The 21,188-nt window shown below is 38.7% G+C and overlaps 1 protein-coding gene across 4 annotated transcripts in view; it reads left to right on the top strand.

Annotated features, from left to right (window-relative positions):
- The window catches only part of DNAJC6 (DnaJ heat shock protein family (Hsp40) member C6), a 73,888-nt gene that overhangs the window by 10,844 nt on the left and 41,856 nt on the right, over positions 1 to 21,188 (top strand). For 2 of the 4 annotated variants that reach the window (XM_087719523.1, XM_087719521.1), the window contains exons 1-2: positions 4,229 to 4,593; positions 18,465 to 18,615. In XM_087719523.1, the coding sequence (XP_087575649.1) occupies positions 4,326 to 4,593; positions 18,465 to 18,615 (419 nt within the window). In that variant the 5' untranslated portion in view covers positions 4,229 to 4,325. Of the gene's footprint in view, positions 1 to 4,228; positions 4,594 to 18,464; positions 18,616 to 21,188 lie in introns of those variants that run through there. The other 2 variants (XM_087719524.1, XM_087719522.1) reach the window with 2 other exon arrangements.

Below are 21,188 nucleotides of genomic sequence, written 5' to 3'. Positions count from 1 at the left end.
TTCCATTTAATAATTCTTTAAGAATTTATTGACACCACTATTAACACCCCCCCACACACATACTTTCAACTTGCCTTTCCTGGTATACTCCTTACCAAATTGCATTCTTTTGAATGAAGAGGAGAAATGCAAATTGAAATTACACTGTAGCGCTGGCAAATTTTAAACATTAGAATTCCTCTGCCTCACTAGAATGGCCAGATCTAAACGGCTTATGTTCCTTTAATAATTAGGAAAAGGGACCTGCAAGTGCTGTAGTTTCATGATAAGCTACATTTGGTGGATGGGTATCATACTCTGCCTCTATGTTTCTCTTTCAAAACTGCAAAAAGCTCAGGAATCCTACTCTTATTTAAAAAAACTTTGCCTCGTTGATTAAAAAAGAAAGAAAAATCTTGGTTTGGCAAAACAATGAAGACACACTAAAACTGGATGGGATGTTGATAATATTAGAAAAGAATTTTAGAAGAAGATTATAGCTGTTTGAAGAGGGAAAAGTCTGCTAGATAGCCAAAATGTTGGTTTCGCTCTCATCCGTTTTTCATGGGTCTATTCATCATAAGATGTCTGTAATATGGATTGTTTTTTTTTAATGGTTCAGAAATACACATCAAATGCTTCTTCTTGAAGTAGTTCAAGTTCTCACATGATCGGAAAGCAGCCTCTTCTAAGTTGGTGTAGTCCACATAAAGGTTACTATTTAGCATGGCTAAGTGTGGTATTAAAAGGAGTAGTAACCCAAAACATCTGAAAAACATGAACTTTGGAAAGATTAAAAGAATGTGTATAAAAGACCCATTTTTCTACAAGGATAAAACACCATACCTTGAAGCTCATGTTTCTTTAATTGCCTTACATTCTCATAATATGAAAATAGTAAGCTTCTTGGGGTTTCTAATTAGGACTGTATCAGTCTCACTGTGTCACTAGGATAGATGTCAATCCGGGGTGGGTAACTATGGCCCCTTTACGACCTGTGGACTTCAATTCCCAGAATTCCTGAGCCAGCCATGCTGGAATTTTGAGAGTTGAAGTCCACAGGTCATAAAGGGACCAGGAGTTGCCAATCCCTTTAGCCAGTAACAGCACTAAAAATTGTAATGTGGTTCCTTGCCCAAGATATACCATATTTTCAAAACAATTAAACCCTGACTAATTCTAGAGCAAGTACCACTGAATCTAGAGTAATTAACACTGAACAGATAAAAATAAAATGTGTAGTTATAGTGATCCATTCCCTGAGAACCCATTTCTAGATAGAATAGAATAACAGATTGGAAGGGACCTTGGAAGTCTTCTGTCCAACCCGGAAACCCTGTACTGTTCCAGACAAATGGTTATCCAACATCTTCTTAAAAACTTCCAGTGTTTGAACATTCACAACTTCTGGAGGCAAGTTGTTCCACTGATTAATTGTTCTAACTGTCAGGAAATTTCTCTTAGGTCACTTCTCTTCTTGATTAGTTTCCACTCATTGCTTTTTGTCCTGCCCCCAGGTGCTTTGGAGAATAGCTTGACTTCCTCTTCTTTGTGGCAATCCCTGAGATCTCGGAGCATGCTATCATGTCTCCCCTAGTCCTTCTTTTCACTAAACTAGACCTACCCAGTTCCTGCAACTGTTCTTCATTTGTTTTAGCCTCCAGTCCCCTAATCATCTTTGTTGCTCTCTTCTGCACTCTTTCTAGAGTCTCAACACCTTTTTTACAGTGTGGTGACCAAAACTGGATGCAGTATTCCAAGTGTGGCCTTACCAAGGCATTATAATGTGATATTAACACTTCATGTTTGTTAAAGAAAACCCATAGTTTTGTTGGTATGAAAATCATACAATACAAAAATGCCTCTGAGTGTGTATAAAATAGTAGATCCTATATAAGAGTTGAATATAGGGAGACTAAGCCCAGACTCAGATTATTTTTTTTCTGTCTGGATCTGCCAACTGCATTGTAAAAACCTGAATTTTGAAGATTGTATGCCATCTTTAATAATATTTTATTTGTTTCTGTTGCTAAAAATATTGATAGAAACATGGGAAGGGACTGGATTTGGGAGTGTTAACAGCTGAAAGTTTGGAAGCACAACTGGAGAGTCTTTTAAAAGTTGGAGGCAAAACTATCAGGTTATTTTTGTTAAGGTGCAGCTTGGACAATTATGTTAACAGCTGAGAGACAGAAACAAGTCTAGTCTGCAATTGTCAATAATGTGATATAAACGGGTCCTGAAATTGAACATTTGTAGACTGTAATTTTCAGGGAGCTGAATTCAGATTTTACATCTTGTAGATTAGTAACACCACTAAATAAATTAGTCCAGTCTACTATCCTACTTTGACAGTCCTCCAGATGACTGACCTGCCATAACATCTCCAACTGGAAGTCTATACTATAGAAATCTGATAGAATAGAGTTTTACCCAAGATTTTATACATGTTTATGAGAACATAAACTGCAAACATATCAATTGAATACTGAAATCTGATTGTTGTGCGTTATCCTCTCCCATTTAAAAATGTTAATATGAGCAGGGTTGAATCAAGCAAGGATAGGAGAAACATGAATGTCCAGAATGTCCCAGTGCAAAATGCCAGTCAATAATATTTTGGGACACTTTTTCTCTCTCTTAGAATCCTATGCAGAAACAGTGGATTTTTACCATGGGTATTTAAATTGTGCCTGCAGCTTGTTTGAATTCTACAGTTGTAAATTTCAATAAAAGCAAAACAAAGCACCTCTGAAGGTTTTCTAAAAACCAATTTTAATTAAATGTACTAGAATTTCTGACTGCATGAATGGGCAGGATTGGAAATGGATTAGAGATGAATTAAGCTATTATTATCAAATTTATTTTCTGCCCATCTTGCAGTTTGAAGTAACTCTGATCAAATATAAGATATATAAATTTATACAAATCCTAGGGATATAATTTTAAAAAATCCAATTACAATTAGTGAAACAGAAACCATTCCTTGGAAGATGTACTAATTATTAGAATAAAAAGACAGCATATATAGACCTTATGTTATTGCATCTTCTATTTACCCAAGCTAGCCCATCTGAGTAAAAGTTTGGATCTGCATTCCAGGTAACAGTCTCTTGCATAGACCACTAGCATTTATTGTGTGGATGAAAATGCTGTAACATTTTGAATGATATTAGTATAACTAACGAAAGTGACTTATAAAGAAAGCTTCAGTAGATACTTCTATTGCATATATTCACTGTATCTTCTATGTTTCTGGCTCTGATGATAGTGATAAGGAAAGACTAGATGGCAAAGAGTTGGCCAATTTCCCACTTTTTCTAGGATTCAAAGATAAAGGAAGCTTAGGCTATAAGAAAGGAATAGGGCACCAGTGAGGTTTTGAGACTTGATTATGTCCTGTCAAATTAGTGTTGACCCTCAGTGATCACATAGTTTTTCTCCAGGTGGATCTGTCTCAACTTGGTCTATAGGGCCTCCAGTAGTGCACTCATTGCTGCTGTAATTGATCCAGTTTGTTACTGCTCATCTTCCCTTTCCTTTCACCATTGAAATTATTATAGATTTCATCAGAGAGTTTGTCCACCGAATAATTTGTGCAAATTATAATAATTTGAACCTGGTCATGTGCACTTCAAGTGAAAACTCTGGATTGATTTGTTCAACAATTCTTTTGTTTGTCTTCTTGGTTATCAGTTGCATTTTCAAGATTCTTCTTCAACAAAAAAATTCAAAAATGTAAACAGCTCTTTCTACTCCACTTCTTCAAAGTCCAATTAATGCTTCCATAGAGTGGGGGGGGGAACCATTGCCTACTTGATTCCGACCTTGGATTTTTGAGTGGGATAGATTCTATCCACTTCCTGCCTGTGCCTGCTGCCTTTCTTTAACCTTGAAATATTGATTGCCTTGAATCGGGATGAAGATGATCTGCAGGGGGCCATGCCGCTTTGCATGCTGCCTGATCTTGCTCCTTTCTAGATCTCTAGAAGCAGCGGGACTGTGTGGAAGCCAAGCGGTAGAGAAGCGTGCGCAGGCACGCTGGAGGCCTTCTTACATTGCTTCCGGGCATCGCTTCCTGAAAGCAGTAGGCATTAGAGACTAAAGGGTCGGACTTCAGTGTCCGTAGCAGCAGGCAAGGTGTGCCTCCCAAGGCTGCTCCAATAGCTGCCAGGCAGAGGCGGGGACGGGAGACGAGAGGCGGGGAGGTCGCTTGCCTCCACCGCCTGCGCTCACACCCAGTCAGCCAGCAAGTAAGGCCCTTCTGGGGCTGCAGCCCCGCTCTGGGTGTGTGGCTGCTTCCGCCTCTAGGGGAAGGTGAGCTGTTTGCGATTCTCCCGCCTTTTATGTCCGCGGTGACACTCACTCTGTCTGACTCGCCCATGAGTCTCCTCGGGAGCTACCTGAAAAAGACCAACAATGATGGCTATGAATCTTTGCAGCTGGTGGACAGCAACGGTGACTTCTGCAGCAGCCGGGAGCGAACCGGCGGCGGCGGCGGCAGCGGCAACCTCGGCAAACAAGGGGTGATCCCCGCGGTGGTAGCAGCAGCCAGGAGCCCAGCGCGACAGCATCAGCATCAGCCGCTCGACTGCAGCACCATGGACAGCTCAGGTAGCAGGTTGACTGCCTCTCCGCGGGGAAGAGTGGGGCGGGAGAGGGGAGAGATGTACTTAGGGCCCAACCTTCCGGGCGAGGTTGGTGGGGGGTGGGATTGGAGCGGACTTGGCCGGGCCAGTCCGCCCTTTCTAAGGCGACGGCCTGCTTACTAAAAACCTACAGAGCTTTTAAGAACAGTTAATGAAGAAACCTGCTCATTCTTCTCACACTGTTCCGTTAAGTGCAAGGGGGGGGGGAGGACGGGCGGGGCGCAAAGGAACCGCGCCGATCAGTGTATTGTTCTCGGGCTGCGTGTGTGCTTGTGAATAAGTGGGTGGGTGGGAGAGAGGGAGGGAGGGAGATGCAGAGAAGACTGCTTCGGGCTATTTTGCTAGTGTGCCTTGGTGTGAGACGAAAACTATTAGCAATGACCTCTTCAGGGAAATCCTAGAAAAGAGCAAAATGTATATTTTCAAAAGTACTTGGTCTTTGGCAGTACATCTTCTACTTAAAGGGGTTTTTCTTTCATTGAGATTTATGGAAAGAAAGAAAGTGAATGTCTGCTCTGGGAAACTATCTGTATATAAAGCTGATGCTGCTTATACTATCTTGAAAATAAGGGTCATTTATTTGACTATTAGGCTCAGCCCTAATAAAAAGCAAGGATTTTTCTTTGTTATATTTAAAAGCTAACTGTCAGCCCCAGTTTTTAGTTTAATAGAAACTGAGTGAAGCTTAAAACCAAAGCAGCATGTTACTTTAAAAAAAATCCATCAAGTGACACACCTTTTTTCCCTCACTGCAAAAACGGAAAGGCATATCTGTCTTTATGGGAAATGGTGATAGACTTATAAAAATGTGCTGTACATCCAAATCTTTTATCTGTTTTAAAATCTCAGTTGGACAGTTTACAGAACTAGTAATAAGCTAGTCATTGTGATGTCCAACCTCTGATCAACCTGGATTGCTGATCGATTGCATCAATAAGCTGGTAGTTATTGATGGATTATCTGCTGTGTTCTAAAATTGGTTGATGGGCATGTTTTGTTAAATGACATGATTTCTTCAATGCCACGAAAGCTAGTACTGTAGAAATACACTATATTGCCAAAAGTATTCGCTCACCTGCCTTTACTCGCATATGAACTTACAATATTTAACCTGTGATTATGTCTTCCCGACTGAATTGCTGTTAGTATTTCCCCCCTGCCTTTGGATTCATTGTTGAGTCACTGACACTGCATTAGTGCCTATAATGTGGCTAGATATTTCCTTAGTCTACTCCATGCTTCATTCATTTTTATTATCCTACAGATCCATATCAGTTATAACGTGATGTCTCCAAATTAATGACTTTTTTCATTATTCTTTGTGCTAATTATAGTTAGTCTGGATTTTATCAGACTGATTTCCATTTATCTGTTCTGTATTAATATGAGTATTGGATAGATAATTTGTAACAACATCCATTGGACATCAGTCAGCAGAGATCTGGAGCATGTGGCATGTCCATATGGGAATGCATGGGGCAGGCAGAGGTTGAGGGGAGCAGGTAGTCCTGCAAGTCGCTCGGTTCTATGGTAGCTAAAGCTTTAAAGGCAATAACCAGGAAACTTGAATTGCACCTGAACATCTATTGGGAGCCAATATAAGTTCATATGCGAGTAAAGGCAGGTGAGTGAATACTTTTGGTAATATAGTGTATATTCATAGTTCTGTTTCATTTTTGATGAAGTCTTCTTTTTTCCTGACTAGAGAACATTTTTTGATGTATAAGCATTTTCCATCAAATGATGTGCTGCTGCTACATTAAGGGGGAAAAAGAGTGTCTTGGGGAGTTGAACCTCAAAGTTATCCTGGTTAGACTGAGAATTTTATAGTATTCAGTTATTTTAACATAGTGCCCAATCTTGTTGAGCTGTTAGGGGTATGTGCATGAGATGGAGGGAGTCTCAGGCTTTCTCCAAATTCTGAAACAGTAGGAATGTTGAATGAATTGCTTTATAAAACCACTCTTTCCTGGATCAGTTTCAAACTCAGTGAGAAAGAAATCGTACTGCTTTTCAAAATTTTGGCAACAAATATAAGGTTACTTCCCAATGAGCTGAGAAAATGCTACAAAAAGTTACAAGGAAAGCCAAATCTCATGTTCCATGTATAGCATTTTAAAGGATTTGATATTAACATTTATTTATATTGAAATAACTGTGATCTACAATAGTTACATTTAGTTTACTCTTGTAGAGGAAAGGGGTATTCTGTCACCTACTAATCATGATTTAAATGTATCTTTGCTTGCTAACAATTAAGCATTATCTTCTCTTTGAAATTTTATTTCCTTCCTCTTTGTTTGATTTGAAAAAATAGCGACAAACTAGACTTTGCAAATTCAGCAATTATGCAGACTCTACTAGTTACAGATTTTGAATTGATCTGCTACTTCAAGAAGGAATAAGATTAAAATAACTTTTTAAAAATCAAAATTTTACTTTGAAATGTATAGATTTTGCTTATTTAAAGATTGAAAATATTGATTGGAATTTTGAATTGCACAATGCTGTTTTGCAGTTTATAGGCTAAATGCTTGTATGGACATCATGGACAGTGATATCTGTGCTTATTTTCATATGTATGAGTCTGTTGTTATCATTCTTGATTTAAAGCTTTCCATGAAAAGGATAAAAATTACCTAATGGGTTTTAATATTCTTACTAGATCTTGTTATCTTTGATTATTTTTTGCAAATCCAGAGTTGCTGATTTCAACTCTTATCAAAGTTAACAATATATGCAGGGGAATTGTTGTTTAGCAACATCTAGAAGGTGACAGGTTCCTAAGGATACAGAAGATGATTGCCTAAGGACTGTGCTAATTATTTTAAGCAAACAGTCCTCCAATATTGATCCATAGTTTTTTTAATTGATAACAGTTAAACAGCTTCATTTAAAACAATTTGCAAATATTTTATAAATAATATTTTATAAAAAACCTGCAACTATGTGTAATTTTGAGTGAATTTCTTAAAACTACCAAGGGGATGTGTTCCCGGATGTTTACACTTTTGGGTAGATTCCAGTTTTAGTCATTTTGGCAATATTGGAAGACATGCTTTTGTCTACTTCCCTGGAACTTCAGGAATAAGGACACTCATTGGATGTTAGCTTTCACATTCTCATCATTACATAATTGTTTGTGTGTGTGTGTGTATCTGTGTGTGTGTACACCTTTGAGTCAGTGTTACTCCTGCTGACTGCCTTAACAAGTTTCCTTGACAGGTTTCTGGAAGTGGTTTGCCATTGACTGCTTCCTAGGCCTAAGAGGCAAGAATAGAACTCATATCTCCCTGTTTCTAGCTCAATGCCTTTAGCCATTACACCACGTGGACTCACTGGACATCTGTATAGTGATAAAGAAGAATCCTCTGTAAGGATGGGCAATCTTTGGTGGCCAAGGATGACATTTTAGGAAGAGGCAAGGGTTGCAGATTGTGTGGAGCAACCTCACATGTGTTGGTGAGATGGGTTTGAGGGAGAATTGAGATTTTTTAATTTTTAATTAAGATAGTTCTTGACTTAAACCACAATTGAGCCTAAAGTTTCTGCTGCTAAGAAGTTGTTAAGTGAGTTGGACCCCATTTTATGACCTTTCTTGCTACGTGTATCACTGCAGTTGTTAAGTGAATCATTCAGTCATTAAGTAAATCTGACTTCCCCCATTGACTTTGCTTGTCTGAAGACAGCTGGGAAGGTTACAAATGGTGATCATATGACCACAGGACAGCGCAACTGTCATAAATACATGCCAGTTACCAAATGCCCGGATTTTGATCGCATGACTGTGGGGTTGCTGCAATGGTTGTAAGTTTGAAAAACCACCATAAGTCACTTTTTTCACTGCCTTTGTAACTTCGAACTGTCACTAAACAAATGGTTGTAAGTTGAGGATTACGAAAATATACCAAAGTATCAAACCGTTCATAATGTCATAATATCAAGAATATGCTACAGTATTTTTGCAATCGTGGATAAAGGCACTTCCCAGGGCTGCACATACACCTCAAGGCATGAGTTGCCCAGCCTTGCTTACTCTCGCTGTTCAATTTGTAGGAATGCCAAGGGAATAAATGTTTGCCTTTGCATTTGCCTTTGCATTTGCCTTCCTGAATGTTTTCTATGTGAATTCTATGGTTGGTAGAATTCAAAAATAGTCATAGTGAATATGCAGAATAATAAAAAGATGTTAATGGTAGGAAAGTTAGCAATTTTTATTTAAAAATAGAAGCCTAGTACTGCATGTAGTAAGTATTCTACAGCTGAAATTGCTGGAGTTTTTCAGAGGTAGCTTATGTATCACTTGGGTATTCCTGCATTCATTATGCATGAATGTAATCCCCATACTTCCAAAATTAATGTCTATGATAACAGCAGCAGCAAAACCCTTTTCCAATTCTCAAGACTTATGTAAAAACTATTATAGATTTCAGTAACATTCACACTTAATAAATATGATGACTAAGAAGCATTTCTAAGACTGTAAATTGTTCCTCGTTCAAGCGTTCGTCATTGTAAGATTTATCACTTGAAATCAGATGAGGATGCTTTCACTTTTTAAAATTATTTCCATTTATTTAGCTCCATTCTCATTTTAGAGATGTCTGTTCTGAGCTATTCTATAGAGTTTATAGGCACTGCAATTCCAGCACTAATACCTAATATAAAAACTATTAATCTTTCATTTTATGATGTAGACACACATTTCCAATCACTCTTTTATTATATCTAATAACATGATTTCTGCAAACTGAAGGCAACACAGAAATAATTCAGTTGCTTAAGCTAGGTATCCTCTTACATACCGAAGTGCTTATTTCATTTTAGGCATGAAAACTGAATATTTCCACTGATAGCAGTGATGCAGTTCTAATGCATATTGACAAAACGCTTTATAGAATTGTTCCTCGGGAAAATCAATTTAGTATACTGATTAGATGAGATCCTCATATATTGGATTAAATGAACCTATTCTGATCTTGTGCTCTTCAAATATGTTGGATTTATTGATTGTATGCCATGAAACTGATGTCACCTCTTAGCATCACATAGCACACTTAGCACACCACCAAGATGATCTTTTCCCAACTTTTTAGGATTTCCCATGGTGCATCCATTGCATCATTGTAAATGAGTCCATCCATCTTGTCTTCTTCTCTGTCCTTCCACCTTTCCCACCAAATATGGAAAAGAGATTTGGGAATTAGAAGAATTAGATTTAAAAATGTATTGAGAAACTTACTAGCATATAAGAGCCACTGTATTTACTATCTTGGGATTGTCCTTTTATGGCGAAGGAAGACATATAATGTCTTCGTAATAATTGCTTTATTTTCAAGTATAAGTTATATAGTAGCAATTGTCAGCTAATAGCTCATCAATAGGTGTGTGACTTATAGTCCAACATAGTTGAAGGTATACAGGGTTGGAATAAACTGAGTTAGACCAGTATATCAATATTTTTCAGAACAAGGAGTTCTGATACTAAAAGTGCATTTCAGCTAAATCATAAACCCAGATCCTTGACTGTCCTAAAGTAAGCTGCTTCTAAACTCAATTCTTAAGTCTTTCTCAGTTTGCACCCAATTTTCCAAATTCTGCTGTGAATTACATTTTAAAATCCAGACAGAGGATTTTACATTTCTTTTTATTCTTGAAATTGTGAAGACAACCTCTTCATTGTAAGGATTCAGTGAAGTGAACTACTTTGAAGTGGTCTAGGATATTTTTTTTAAGTTATGGTCCTGGAAAAAGTCTTCGTTTAAAGTATGTCATTGGAAAGAGCCAGTATAGAGAGAATATAAAGAGAGCGTTGGTGGCATAGTAGTTAGAATGCAGCATTACAGGCTAATTCTACCAACTGCCAGCAGTTCGATTGTCCTCAGCTCAAGATTGACTCAGCCTTCCATCCTTCTGAGATGAATAAAACGAGGACTCAGATTGTTGGCGGTAATATGCTGCCTCTGTAAGCTGCTTAGAGAGAGTTGTAAAGCACTGTGAAATGGTATATAAGTCTAACTGTTATTGCTATTGTTATTGAAAAGCTTCCCAAACACTCTTATCTTTGAAAGTGAACATAGAAAGCATGGAAGAAGTGGCTGTTTTTAATGTTCAAGCAAATTCTCACAGGAGCAAGCTCTGTTTAGTTCCTCTCATGGAACCAACCCCTAGTCTATGAATTATGAACAACTCTTCATATTAAACCAAACAAGTAGTATTTCAGCATTGCCTTCATTTTAAAAAAATTCCTAGAAATATTAAGGTTAATCAAAATAGATTCAGAACAGGAAAATTACCAGATGATGGACTCATATTTAGAAAACATTACACTGAAGAACTAATGTTGACTAACTGAAATAGCTTTCAATATACTAAGGTGCATTAACTTTTCTTAAAAGGCCATTTCTAGAAGTTAAAATCTCTTCTGTCATAGTAATTGTTTATGAAGAAACTGAGAGATATCTCCATGAAAACAAAAGGCCTCTCTTAGACACTATCTCGTCTGTCTGTTCTCTTGGATAATTTGAAATGACAAAAGTCCATTTCTGAAGCCTCTTTGTTTTTGGAGCTGAATAACATTATCAGCTCATCCACATAGTTTTGGTCCTAGCAGCATTCTCATTTAGGTTCATATCACCCTTGAGTGTGTTTTATATTATGGCAATTTACACAGCATTTTTAAGCACAAAGAACGTCAGGTTTTTCTCATAGTTGCTATTTTGAAAATGTGTTTAAGGAAAATGCAGTTGTCCATTTTGAGAAAGCATAAAGGAGAGTTAAATAAGAGCAATGTTTGAGGAAAAAGTTAGTGAAAGGTTACTGAAGTGCAGAATTAGAATAACAAGTACGATCGCTAATCTTTCTAATTTTTTTTCCTCTGAATAATTTTTCCAGTAAGTTGAAACAATAAAATATTTCTGTATCTAAACATCTTAAATATTCATCACAAAGAATTAATATAATTAATATGGTTTATTCTAATTTTATAATTTTTACTCCTATTTACTCCTTCACTTTTATCTTTGTGGGCCATGGACAGTTTTATAATAGGAGCAGCATAGGAATTATATAAAGTGAATGAATGAATAAATAAGTTAGATGGCCATTGCAGCTATTATAATTCTCTGGAAAAAAGTTGGCACACAATTCTTCCTGAAAAAACTACAAGAGTCTCAGTTTTGTTCTCTTTTGTAATGAATGCCCAAATTCAAAGGTGCATACTCACTTGGATATTTGGTTATATTTTTCTCCTTTAGAAGGGATAAGGTACAGGGGTGGGCTTCAAAAATATTAGCAAGGGCTTCTCTGTCTGGTTGCTGGGTGGGCATGGCATGGTGGGTGTGGCCTAGCCTCCTGCAACATGGTGGGTGAGTAAGGTGACCAGATTTTCAGATTGGTAAAAAGGCACACCTTTGACCGGGGTGGGGGGGCTTGATTAAAAATTTTATACAGAGCAACAAAAATTTTCATACAACGCAAAAATAGTATTGTAATATTTTTTTATTTCAACATAACTACAATTTACAAATATAAATTGTAACTGTTGCCAAACATCAAAATTTTGATCATGTGACCATGCTGCTGCTGCAATGGTTGCTAAGTGTGAAAATGGTCGCTAAGTGTGAAAAATGGTCATCAGTCACTTTTTTCAATGCCATTGTAACTTTGGTCACTATACCATCTTTCTTGCCACAGTTCTTAAGTGAATAATTGCAGCTGGTATTTTGTATTTTGGATAGAATCTTTTTTAAAATAGTCTAAGACAATTTTAAAAAAAGAATCCACACAGAATAAATTGAAGTAAAACATTTCAAACTATTCCACAAAGAATAAATTGAAGTGAAACTATTTTTAAAAATTCTATGCACAATATATTTCAAAATATTGTCCGTAGAATTTTTAAAAATGGTTTCACTTCAATTTATATTGGATAGAATCCTTTTTTAAAATTGTCTTAGACAAATTTAAAAAAAGATTCTATCCAAAATACAAAATACCAGCTGCAGTTATTCACTTAAGAACTGTGGCAAGAAAGGTGATATAATGGGCTTAGTGACCAGTTACAATGGAATTGAAAAAAGTGACTGATGACCATTTTTCAAACTTAGCAACCATTTTCACACTTAGCGACTGTTGCAGCATCCTCATGGTCACACGATCAACATTTTGATGTTTGGCAACAGATTTGTATTTATGATGGTTTCAGTGTCCTGGGGTCATATAATCACCTTTTGACGAAGTCAAATGGGGAAACCAGATTCACTTATGTTACTAACTTATCAACTGCAATTATTCACTTAAGAACTGTGGCAAGAAAGGTGGTATAATGGGCTTAGTGACCAAAGTTACAATGGCATTGAAAAAAGTGACTGATGACCATTTTTCACACCTAGCGACCATTTTCACACTTAGTGATCATTGCAGCATCCTCATGGTCACGTGATCAAAATTTTCTTTACTGAAAATCTGGTCACCTTGCTTTTTAAGATGCTGTCTAGATTTGCCATAGCTTTCCTCCCCAGGAGCAAGCGTCTTTTAATTCCTTGGAATTGGGTATGTCTAGTTTAATGAAAAGAAGGACCGAGGTATTGTATTGTGGTTGCTGCAATTAATATACTTAATAACTCCATTTTTATTCTTTATTTTTTAATAATAATTTTCATAACAGTTGCTCCTGTTTTTGTAATTACTGTTTTATATTATTATTTTAGTGGATTGTTGTCACCCCTGAGAGTCATTTCTATTGAGATGTACACATTTGAACAATAAATGTATTTATTTTCATATTTAAGGAAAGGCATCATCTATAAACTAAGCAAAGGTGTAGCTTCCAAGATGTGCCCTTGGGATCTTGAAGTTGGTGGGAATCTACTCAGAGATTAATTGAGGAAAGCTTAATAACAGGGAGTTCTTAACTTAAATCCACACAGAATAAAACTATTTTAATAAATCCTATGCACAATAAATAAAATATTATTTTAAAATACATTAAAAAATAAAAGAAAAAAACCCACTTACCAGCAGGCTTGCACTCCAAGTAAACCCAGAATGATATAGATGTTAATTCAAAGAACTGAGCAAATTGAAATGGTGAAATTAGTCAGGGAAATATTTTTCAAAGAAGCTTTGCCACCATTTTTCGGAGCAGACCTCCAACCTCCGTGCCCCTCCCCTATGGAAAATCCAGGAAGTAACACTCGCGACCGCTCTAGCCATTTCCTGCAGCTCTATGGTACTAGATCATTTTTTTCTTATAAAATGAGGTAAAAGCGGCGCGGGGGGGGGGAGGTCCATTTTGTTGCTTTAATGTTTTAATATCTTCAATGAAAGTACTGAGACAGAGAGAGGGATTAGACAGGGTGTCTTTTGTCTTGTCCCGGTTAGGATTCCTTAAGCAAATCCACTGGGCTGTCAACATGAAGCCAGAAAATCAGGACTTTTTAAAAACGCGGCGGGAAACGAGACAAATTGTTATAAAGTGTGATTGTCACGCTGAAATCGGGATGTCTGGTCACTTTATGGGTGGGGGTGTTTTCACCTCCCCTCACTTTTCTTGAGCCTCCAGGAGGGCGAAAAGGGGCTCTGAAGTTCCTGAACGTCCAGTAGGCCTGTTTTTCATCCGCCCCGAGCCTCTGTGCATGCCCTGCACTTACCTGCATCCAAACCAGGCTGTATGGGGACTCCTGAAAGGGGAGGGGTAGTCAGGGCCAGCCAGGAGTGGGATTTGGGGGTTCTCTAAACTGCACAGAACCTTAGCTAGAAGTCATCCCGAACCCCTGCGTAAAACTGCAGCAAGTCTCTACATTATAGTTCCACCAGAATGAATGGCAGAGTCTTGTGCAAACAAACAACAACAAAAGGAATATTAGAGATATGTTTTAAGGATTGGAGTTGACAACTGCAACTCCATATTGTATAAATCCATGAATGATTGATAATTATGTCCCATCAACTTGATGTCAACTACATACGATTTTCTTAGGATGGCCTGCCACAACTTGGCCCTTTAGGTCTTCAGTTGCAATATTCTTTTTTTAAAAAATATTTTTTATTTCCATTTTCATAACATACACTCACATGTATACTATACATAGCCAGTATCATATAGTATTAAATAATAATTACATCAGTTCCTCTTGTCAACAATGCCCAGTAAAATAAAAACCCATTATAGCTCTTCTGCTCTCCATACACCTCTTTCTTCTACCTCTCTCCAACTTTCTATCTTCCCTCCATCATCCTTTCCTACTCTACTTCCCCTTCCTTTCTCCTTCTTCTCTCTCTCTACATTCCACTCCTCCTTATCCTCATCCTCCTCATCTTCCTCCCTTACCCTCTCTCCTATCCCTCTCTTCCCATCTTTCTTCTCCCTTCTGTTTCCCACTCCTCCTCTCATTGGTGTATTTCCGCTTCATGTCAATATGCTTAACATATCCTAGTTTTAAAGAAAATAATAATAATAATAATAGTAATGAAAATATAAGAGAAAACAGCATACATGTGGAGTCAAATTACATTAAAATCCAACACGTCTCATCAAACCTGATATATATCCCTCCCCCCTCCCCCCAACCCCCCCAGCCTCCCCCCCCCCCCCGACTTCCCAGAACCCATACACAGTATAGATTTTTAACAAAAGCAGTCTAAAATATATTGGAAAAAAGAATAAAAAATTGATAACATCTTTACATTGAATTTAGCTCCTCCTTGCTAAACTAACTTTAAACAATTTAAATCATTGCAATATTCTTCATTGATGCAATCAAATCTATCCTCTTTGTTGCTGATCACCCCCTTTTTTTCTTCCATCTTTCCTGACATTATAAACCTCTCTAGAGAGCTATATTTTCACATAATGTGTTTTAAATATGACATAGTGAGGCATGCATCAAGCAAGTTTTTCAAAAGCAGATAAATGAAGCCATATTTCTATTCATTTGTAGCGCAGAGGGGCGGGGGAGAAATTTGTCCTGCCAAGAAAATTATTATCATAAAGACTTTTTTATTCTGAAGTTTTTGGAAGATTTTATCTCCTTTTGCTACTTGTCTTTTGACAAAAAAAAATCCTTCACACAAATCATTTCAAAGTGATAACCTGGAAAGAAATCTTCCTGTAACAAAAACCACTAAGGGAGATGAAATATTATTATTCTCATCAATGAAGCTAGTGTCTGTGGTGATTCAGTTTCATGTTCATCCAGCCAAATTTTTGCAAATAGCAATCTATCCTTGATTTATAGAGGCAAAAAGGGGGTCTAAATATATCCCAGAGCAGTATTTCTTAACTTAATTCAATTGGACAGTATTTCCTAATGCCCTGAATAAATAGTGATTTCATTTCCTGAAATGTGTGATGCCACAGATATGGTGTATGTCTATGGCCTGATAGACAGAGAGCTATTTTCAGCTGTTTAACTTTGCAGACTGATAATTATTTAGTATTTATTTCCTTCATCCATGGCTGCTGTTTCACAGACAAGTGACTGAGTGGTATACAACAAAGCTAAAAGCCATGTATGCTGACAAATATTAACATTGTTATGTTTAAAAATGTTAAAATTATAAAAGGCAAAAAACTATATAGATCTACTATATATAGCAAAAAGCAGCTGTTAATTACACTGGAGCCATCTCAATATTTCACCAGTCCCCTAAGGTCCTTAGACTTGATGACATAACCACATCTTGAGGGACTACTGACAATTTAAAATGAATAAGGTCAGACTCTCTTTTCAGGAGAAGACTGTTCCATAAAGTAGGGATCCACCAAGCAAAGCTGCCTATTTGATGGGACCATTGCAACATGCCTACTTTGCTGGATCTAGAGCAGGGGTCCCTAACCCCGGGCCATGAACTGGAACCAGTCCGCGGCATGCTAGCAACCAGGCCACATAAACATATGAAGCCCCCTCTGTGGGACACAGGCAGCACATGAAACCACACCCTTTCCTGTCTGTGGCAAAATCTCCCTCCACAGAACCAGTCCCTGGTGTCCAAAAAGTTGGGCAGATAGAATCAGGGATATGGCCTCATATCATGGCTTTAAAGAACAAAACCAGCACCTTGAATTGGACCGAGAAACAGAGGAGAAACCAATGCAGCTTGTAGGCTAGCAGTGTGACTTCTTGAAACACACATAACTGCCCATGTGATTGTAATCTGTACTAGTGAAGTTTCCAGATACTCTTCAAGGGCAGCCCCATGTATATTCCATTACAGTAGATCAGCTAGATGGTGATTAGCATAGTATAAGTGACTGTGAGTAGAGACCATTGAGCTGGAAATGGGCACAATTGTTGCACAATGCAAAATTGTACCAATTCCCTTGTAGCCACTGCTCCTTGAATTGTGAGTCCAGGAGAACTGCCTGATTGCACACAGGGTCTGTTTGGGACAGTGCAACCCCATCCAAAGCAAAGATAGTATAGTCTCAGAACCAATGGGCCCCAAGGCCAGTCAGTCTTGTTGAAGCCTGTTGTTTTCCATTTACAGCCTCCAGGCAACAGTGTATTTCATCCAGAGCAGTGGTGAAATTCATTTTTTTTACTACCAGTTCCATGGGCGTGGCTTGGTGGGCATGGTAGGGGAAGGATATGCAAAATCTCCATTCCCAACCCACTCTGGGGCCAGCCAGAGGTGGTATTTGTTGGTTCTCTGAACTACTCAAAATTTCCGCTACCGGTTCTCCAGAACCTGTCAAAATCTGCTGAATTTCACCCCTGATCCACAGTATTATTTAGTTTGCTAGGGACAGAGACCTATAATTGAGTATCATCAGTGTAATTATACCTCAAATGACGACACCCAGTGGCCTCATGTAATTGTTGAATAGAAGCACAGAGAGCACCAATCCCTGTTGCACTCCACACAGTATGGGACGAGGGTGGAATCTTTCCCCCCAGTCACCACCAATTGGTTCAATCTAATGGGTGTGGCCTCCCTTCAATGGATGGCAGAGTGGTATCCATGGTAGGGAGCCGAGGTGGCACAGTGGTTAGAGTGCAGCACTGCAGGCTACTTCAGCTGACTGCAGTTCTGCAGTTCGGCTGTTCAAATCTCACCGGCTCAGGGTTGACTCATCCTTCCATCCTTTCAAGGTGGGTAAAATGAGGACCCAGATTGTTGTTGGGGGCAATATGCTGACTCTGTAAACCGCTTAGAGAGGGCTGAAAGCCGTATGAAGCGGTATATAAGTCTAACTGCTATTGCTATTGCTATAATCAAGGGCTTGATCTGACCATGACAAAGGGGGATCCCAAAAGCTCCCCCAGTTCCAGATCACTCCATCGGACTTCTGTTTATTGTAGGAACATTTTGCAAAGTTACTTGCTTGTGATTCAAAGCCACTGTCAAGTATTACAGTTTTTTTTAAAGTAAGAAAGTTCAACTTCACTTGAGATGTGAGGTTCTGTGGATAAAAATCTCTACCTTGGGATGTTATGATTCAAATGTATCCATTTGTCTGGGAACTCTCTCAGGACCTAAAACTAATGCGATCTGTTGACAGATGTTCTTATCTAAACCTACTCCTGCTGTGCCTGTTTCCTGTTGTTGCTTATTCTGTCTCAGATCAGTTCCATCTTTTTCAGCTCTAACTGGAAAAGAAAAACAAGAAAGAGTCCATGTCAGTACATCTTGTTTTAACAGGACAATTATGTTGTTGTGCTCTGTTTTCTCATACTATGGGTTACCCTGCTTGCTCCTAATGCCTCTGTTTTCTCATCTCTTTCTAATAAGTAAATCAGTGTAACTGATCTAAAATTTGCTGCAGTGGTTACATTTCTTGTTTTTTTGCAATGCCTTTGGTTTATTGAGTCTCCTTTTCCTTCTTTCAAGGTGCCTCATCTCCTGACCTGGAGTCTAGCTATGGGGGAGGACTATTGGACATGATGAAAGGTGGTGCAGGGAGACTCTTCAGCAACTTAAAGGATAACTTGAAAGACACTCTAAAAGATACTTCTACTAAAGTGATGCAATCTGTTGCAAGGTACTTTGAAACACACCTGTCTGAAGTGCTCAGCAAGCAACACAGTCCCTGTTAAGATGCCTTGCTATAGAAAATGATTAGATGTTAATAGGCTTGTGGAAAGGGAAATTTGATTATTGAGCAATAGAGTAGTGAAATGAAAAGCATTTTAATAATTAAACTCAATTAGCTAAAGTGAAACAGAATCTGTAACATGGTTACAGACAACTTAACTGTCTTACTTACTTACTTACTTACTTACTTACTTACTTATTTAACTGGTTGCTTTGTTCGGTGACTGTTTAAACTTAGGAAAGAACTGAAAATGTAGGTTTACTTTGGGTCTTCAAACTTGAGGCTATTGCAGTGTTCTTCTATTTCTCAAGTTTTTTCCTTTTCAGGACTGAATTGGCATTTATTTTCTCATCATGTCTCAGTGACTCTTGCATACCTTTTGTCAAAGCCATCTCTGCACGTTGTCACAATTAAGTTGTCATATTCTAAATCCATAGAAATACATGGCATAATTAATTCAGGAATGTTAGGCCCATGCGATTAGGTTTTTGAACAAGAACTGACAGCTCTAAGTGGTGAGAGGTTCCACTCTACCTCCGTGAAACCAAGGAGACACCCTTTGGAAATAAGACACTTTTCACAAGAATATATACTTAAATGAATGCTGGATCAGGACACAAAGACCCCTGTAGTCAAGGACAAAAATATCAACGTTGCTGCATTATGAACCATGTTGCCATTCTCAACTGTCACTGTTTCTAGTGGCAGATTGGGATCATACAAGCTCTTCCCTGCTCACAACCACCTGCCATGTTCATTCATTGATTATATGCCATCAAGTCAGTAATGATTCTTAGCAACTATATGCATAGATTTTCTCCATTACATATCCATCACACTCATAATATAGTATACCATATTTTTTGGAGTACAAGACACACCTTTCCCTCCCGAAAAAAAAGTGAAAATCTGGGTGCATCTTATACACTGAATACAGCATTTTTGGCATCCCGAAACCCCACCCCATTCACAAAAATGGATGTGCATAGCCTTTGAAGAGGCTTGTAGAGGGTTCCTGGGGGCTGGGGGGCAAAAGTGAATGAAAAAGGGGCTGTTTTTTGCTCATTCTTGCTCCCCAAGCCCCCAGGAGCACCCTACAAGCCTCCTAAAGGCTATGCATGCCCTTTTTATGGCAAAAGCCGGGCCATTTTTGCTCATTTTTGCCCTCTCCAGCCCCCAGGAGCACTCTACAAGGGTTTTAAAAGCTATGCCCTTTTTAAGACAAAAACGGGCCCATTTTTGCAAAAATGGGCCATTATTTGCTTGGTTTTGCCCCCTTCCCTGCCTCCAGGAGTACTTCACAGGCCTCTCAAACTGTCTGCATGCCCTGTTTTCACATAAACTGAGGCATGCAGAGGGTTTGAAAGGTCTGCAGAGTGCAAAAACTTTTTTTTTAATTTACCTCTTCAAAATCTAGGTGCGTCTTATACTCTGGTGCATCTTATATTCCCAAAAATATGGTGTGTGTGTGTGTGTGTGTGTGTGTGTGTGTATTCAAAATGTTGGTCATTACCAATTCATACCATAAGCCCCACTTATTTGAGACATTACCTGTCTCCAGTTGCTTCTGCCTATCCGTGGTATTTAGGCAGAGCAGGTGCATTTTAGGTCACCTCAATTAAAAGCTGTCATCTTGTGGATCAAGGAAACACACCTTCTCTGTCACTGCCTCTATCTTATGGTACAGCATTCACTCACAGAGACAGAAAGCTCCTGTTCTCTATGACTTTCAGAAGTACCTTAAGACCTGGATCTCTCCCCCTCTCTCTGTATCTTTGTGTGTGTCTCTCTCTATATCTCTTTCTCTGGCCAGTTGTGGTTGTGAGAGAAAAAGGAGTGGGAGGAGGTGAGTCCTCTTCTGGATGGCAAAAGTCCTTGGCTGGCAAATTTTAAAGCCATGACTGGGCACTGCGGGCCTGGGCCCCTTTCCATCATCCCCGCCTCCCGGATCCCATTCCCACTGCACCAGCCCTCGTGTTAGCAAAGATGGTGTCAATCGTGGTTGGGTTAGGCCAGTATCTCGGGGTGAAGAACAGGTTGTGTTTCTCTCCAAGTGATGGAAGCATGCCCAGCACAACAAGGGCCAGATGAAGCTCCAGCAAGAGTGAGGTGCTGGAAAATCAGCCCTGGCTATTTCTCCATCCCTTACCTTCTCAGGCCAGACAAAGAGTGACTGGGAGGGAACTGCGAGGGGTGGGGCTAGCCAGTGGTGGGATCACCTGACAGGGAGCCACAGCAGAGGGCCCAAAGAGCCTCATGCGGCTCTGAAGCTACAGGTTGCAGACACAGCCATAGGACATCAACAAGCACAACCAATGTTGCTCTACTGAAAGTTGGCTTAAAACCTGACTGGAAAAGTGTGGAACTTAACAGAAACAATGAATTATTCTACCATAGATTTTCAATGTGTCACAAATGGAATGGAGTGGAGTAGAGTTGAGTAGAATGGAATAGGCTGCTGAATAGTGCAATTAATATAGAATTCTATTTTTTTTCTCTCCTTATAAATGGAGATTTTT

Source organism: Thamnophis sirtalis, unplaced genomic scaffold (assembly GCF_051295495.1).
Source record: "Thamnophis sirtalis isolate CommonGarterSnake01/CBP01778 unplaced genomic scaffold, rThaSir2_p1.2 scaffold_7, whole genome shotgun sequence".
Taxonomy (NCBI): domain Eukaryota; kingdom Metazoa; phylum Chordata; class Lepidosauria; order Squamata; family Natricidae; genus Thamnophis; species Thamnophis sirtalis.
Note: the sequence above shows the minus strand (reverse complement) of the source record. Positions and strands in the feature narration are given on the sequence as shown.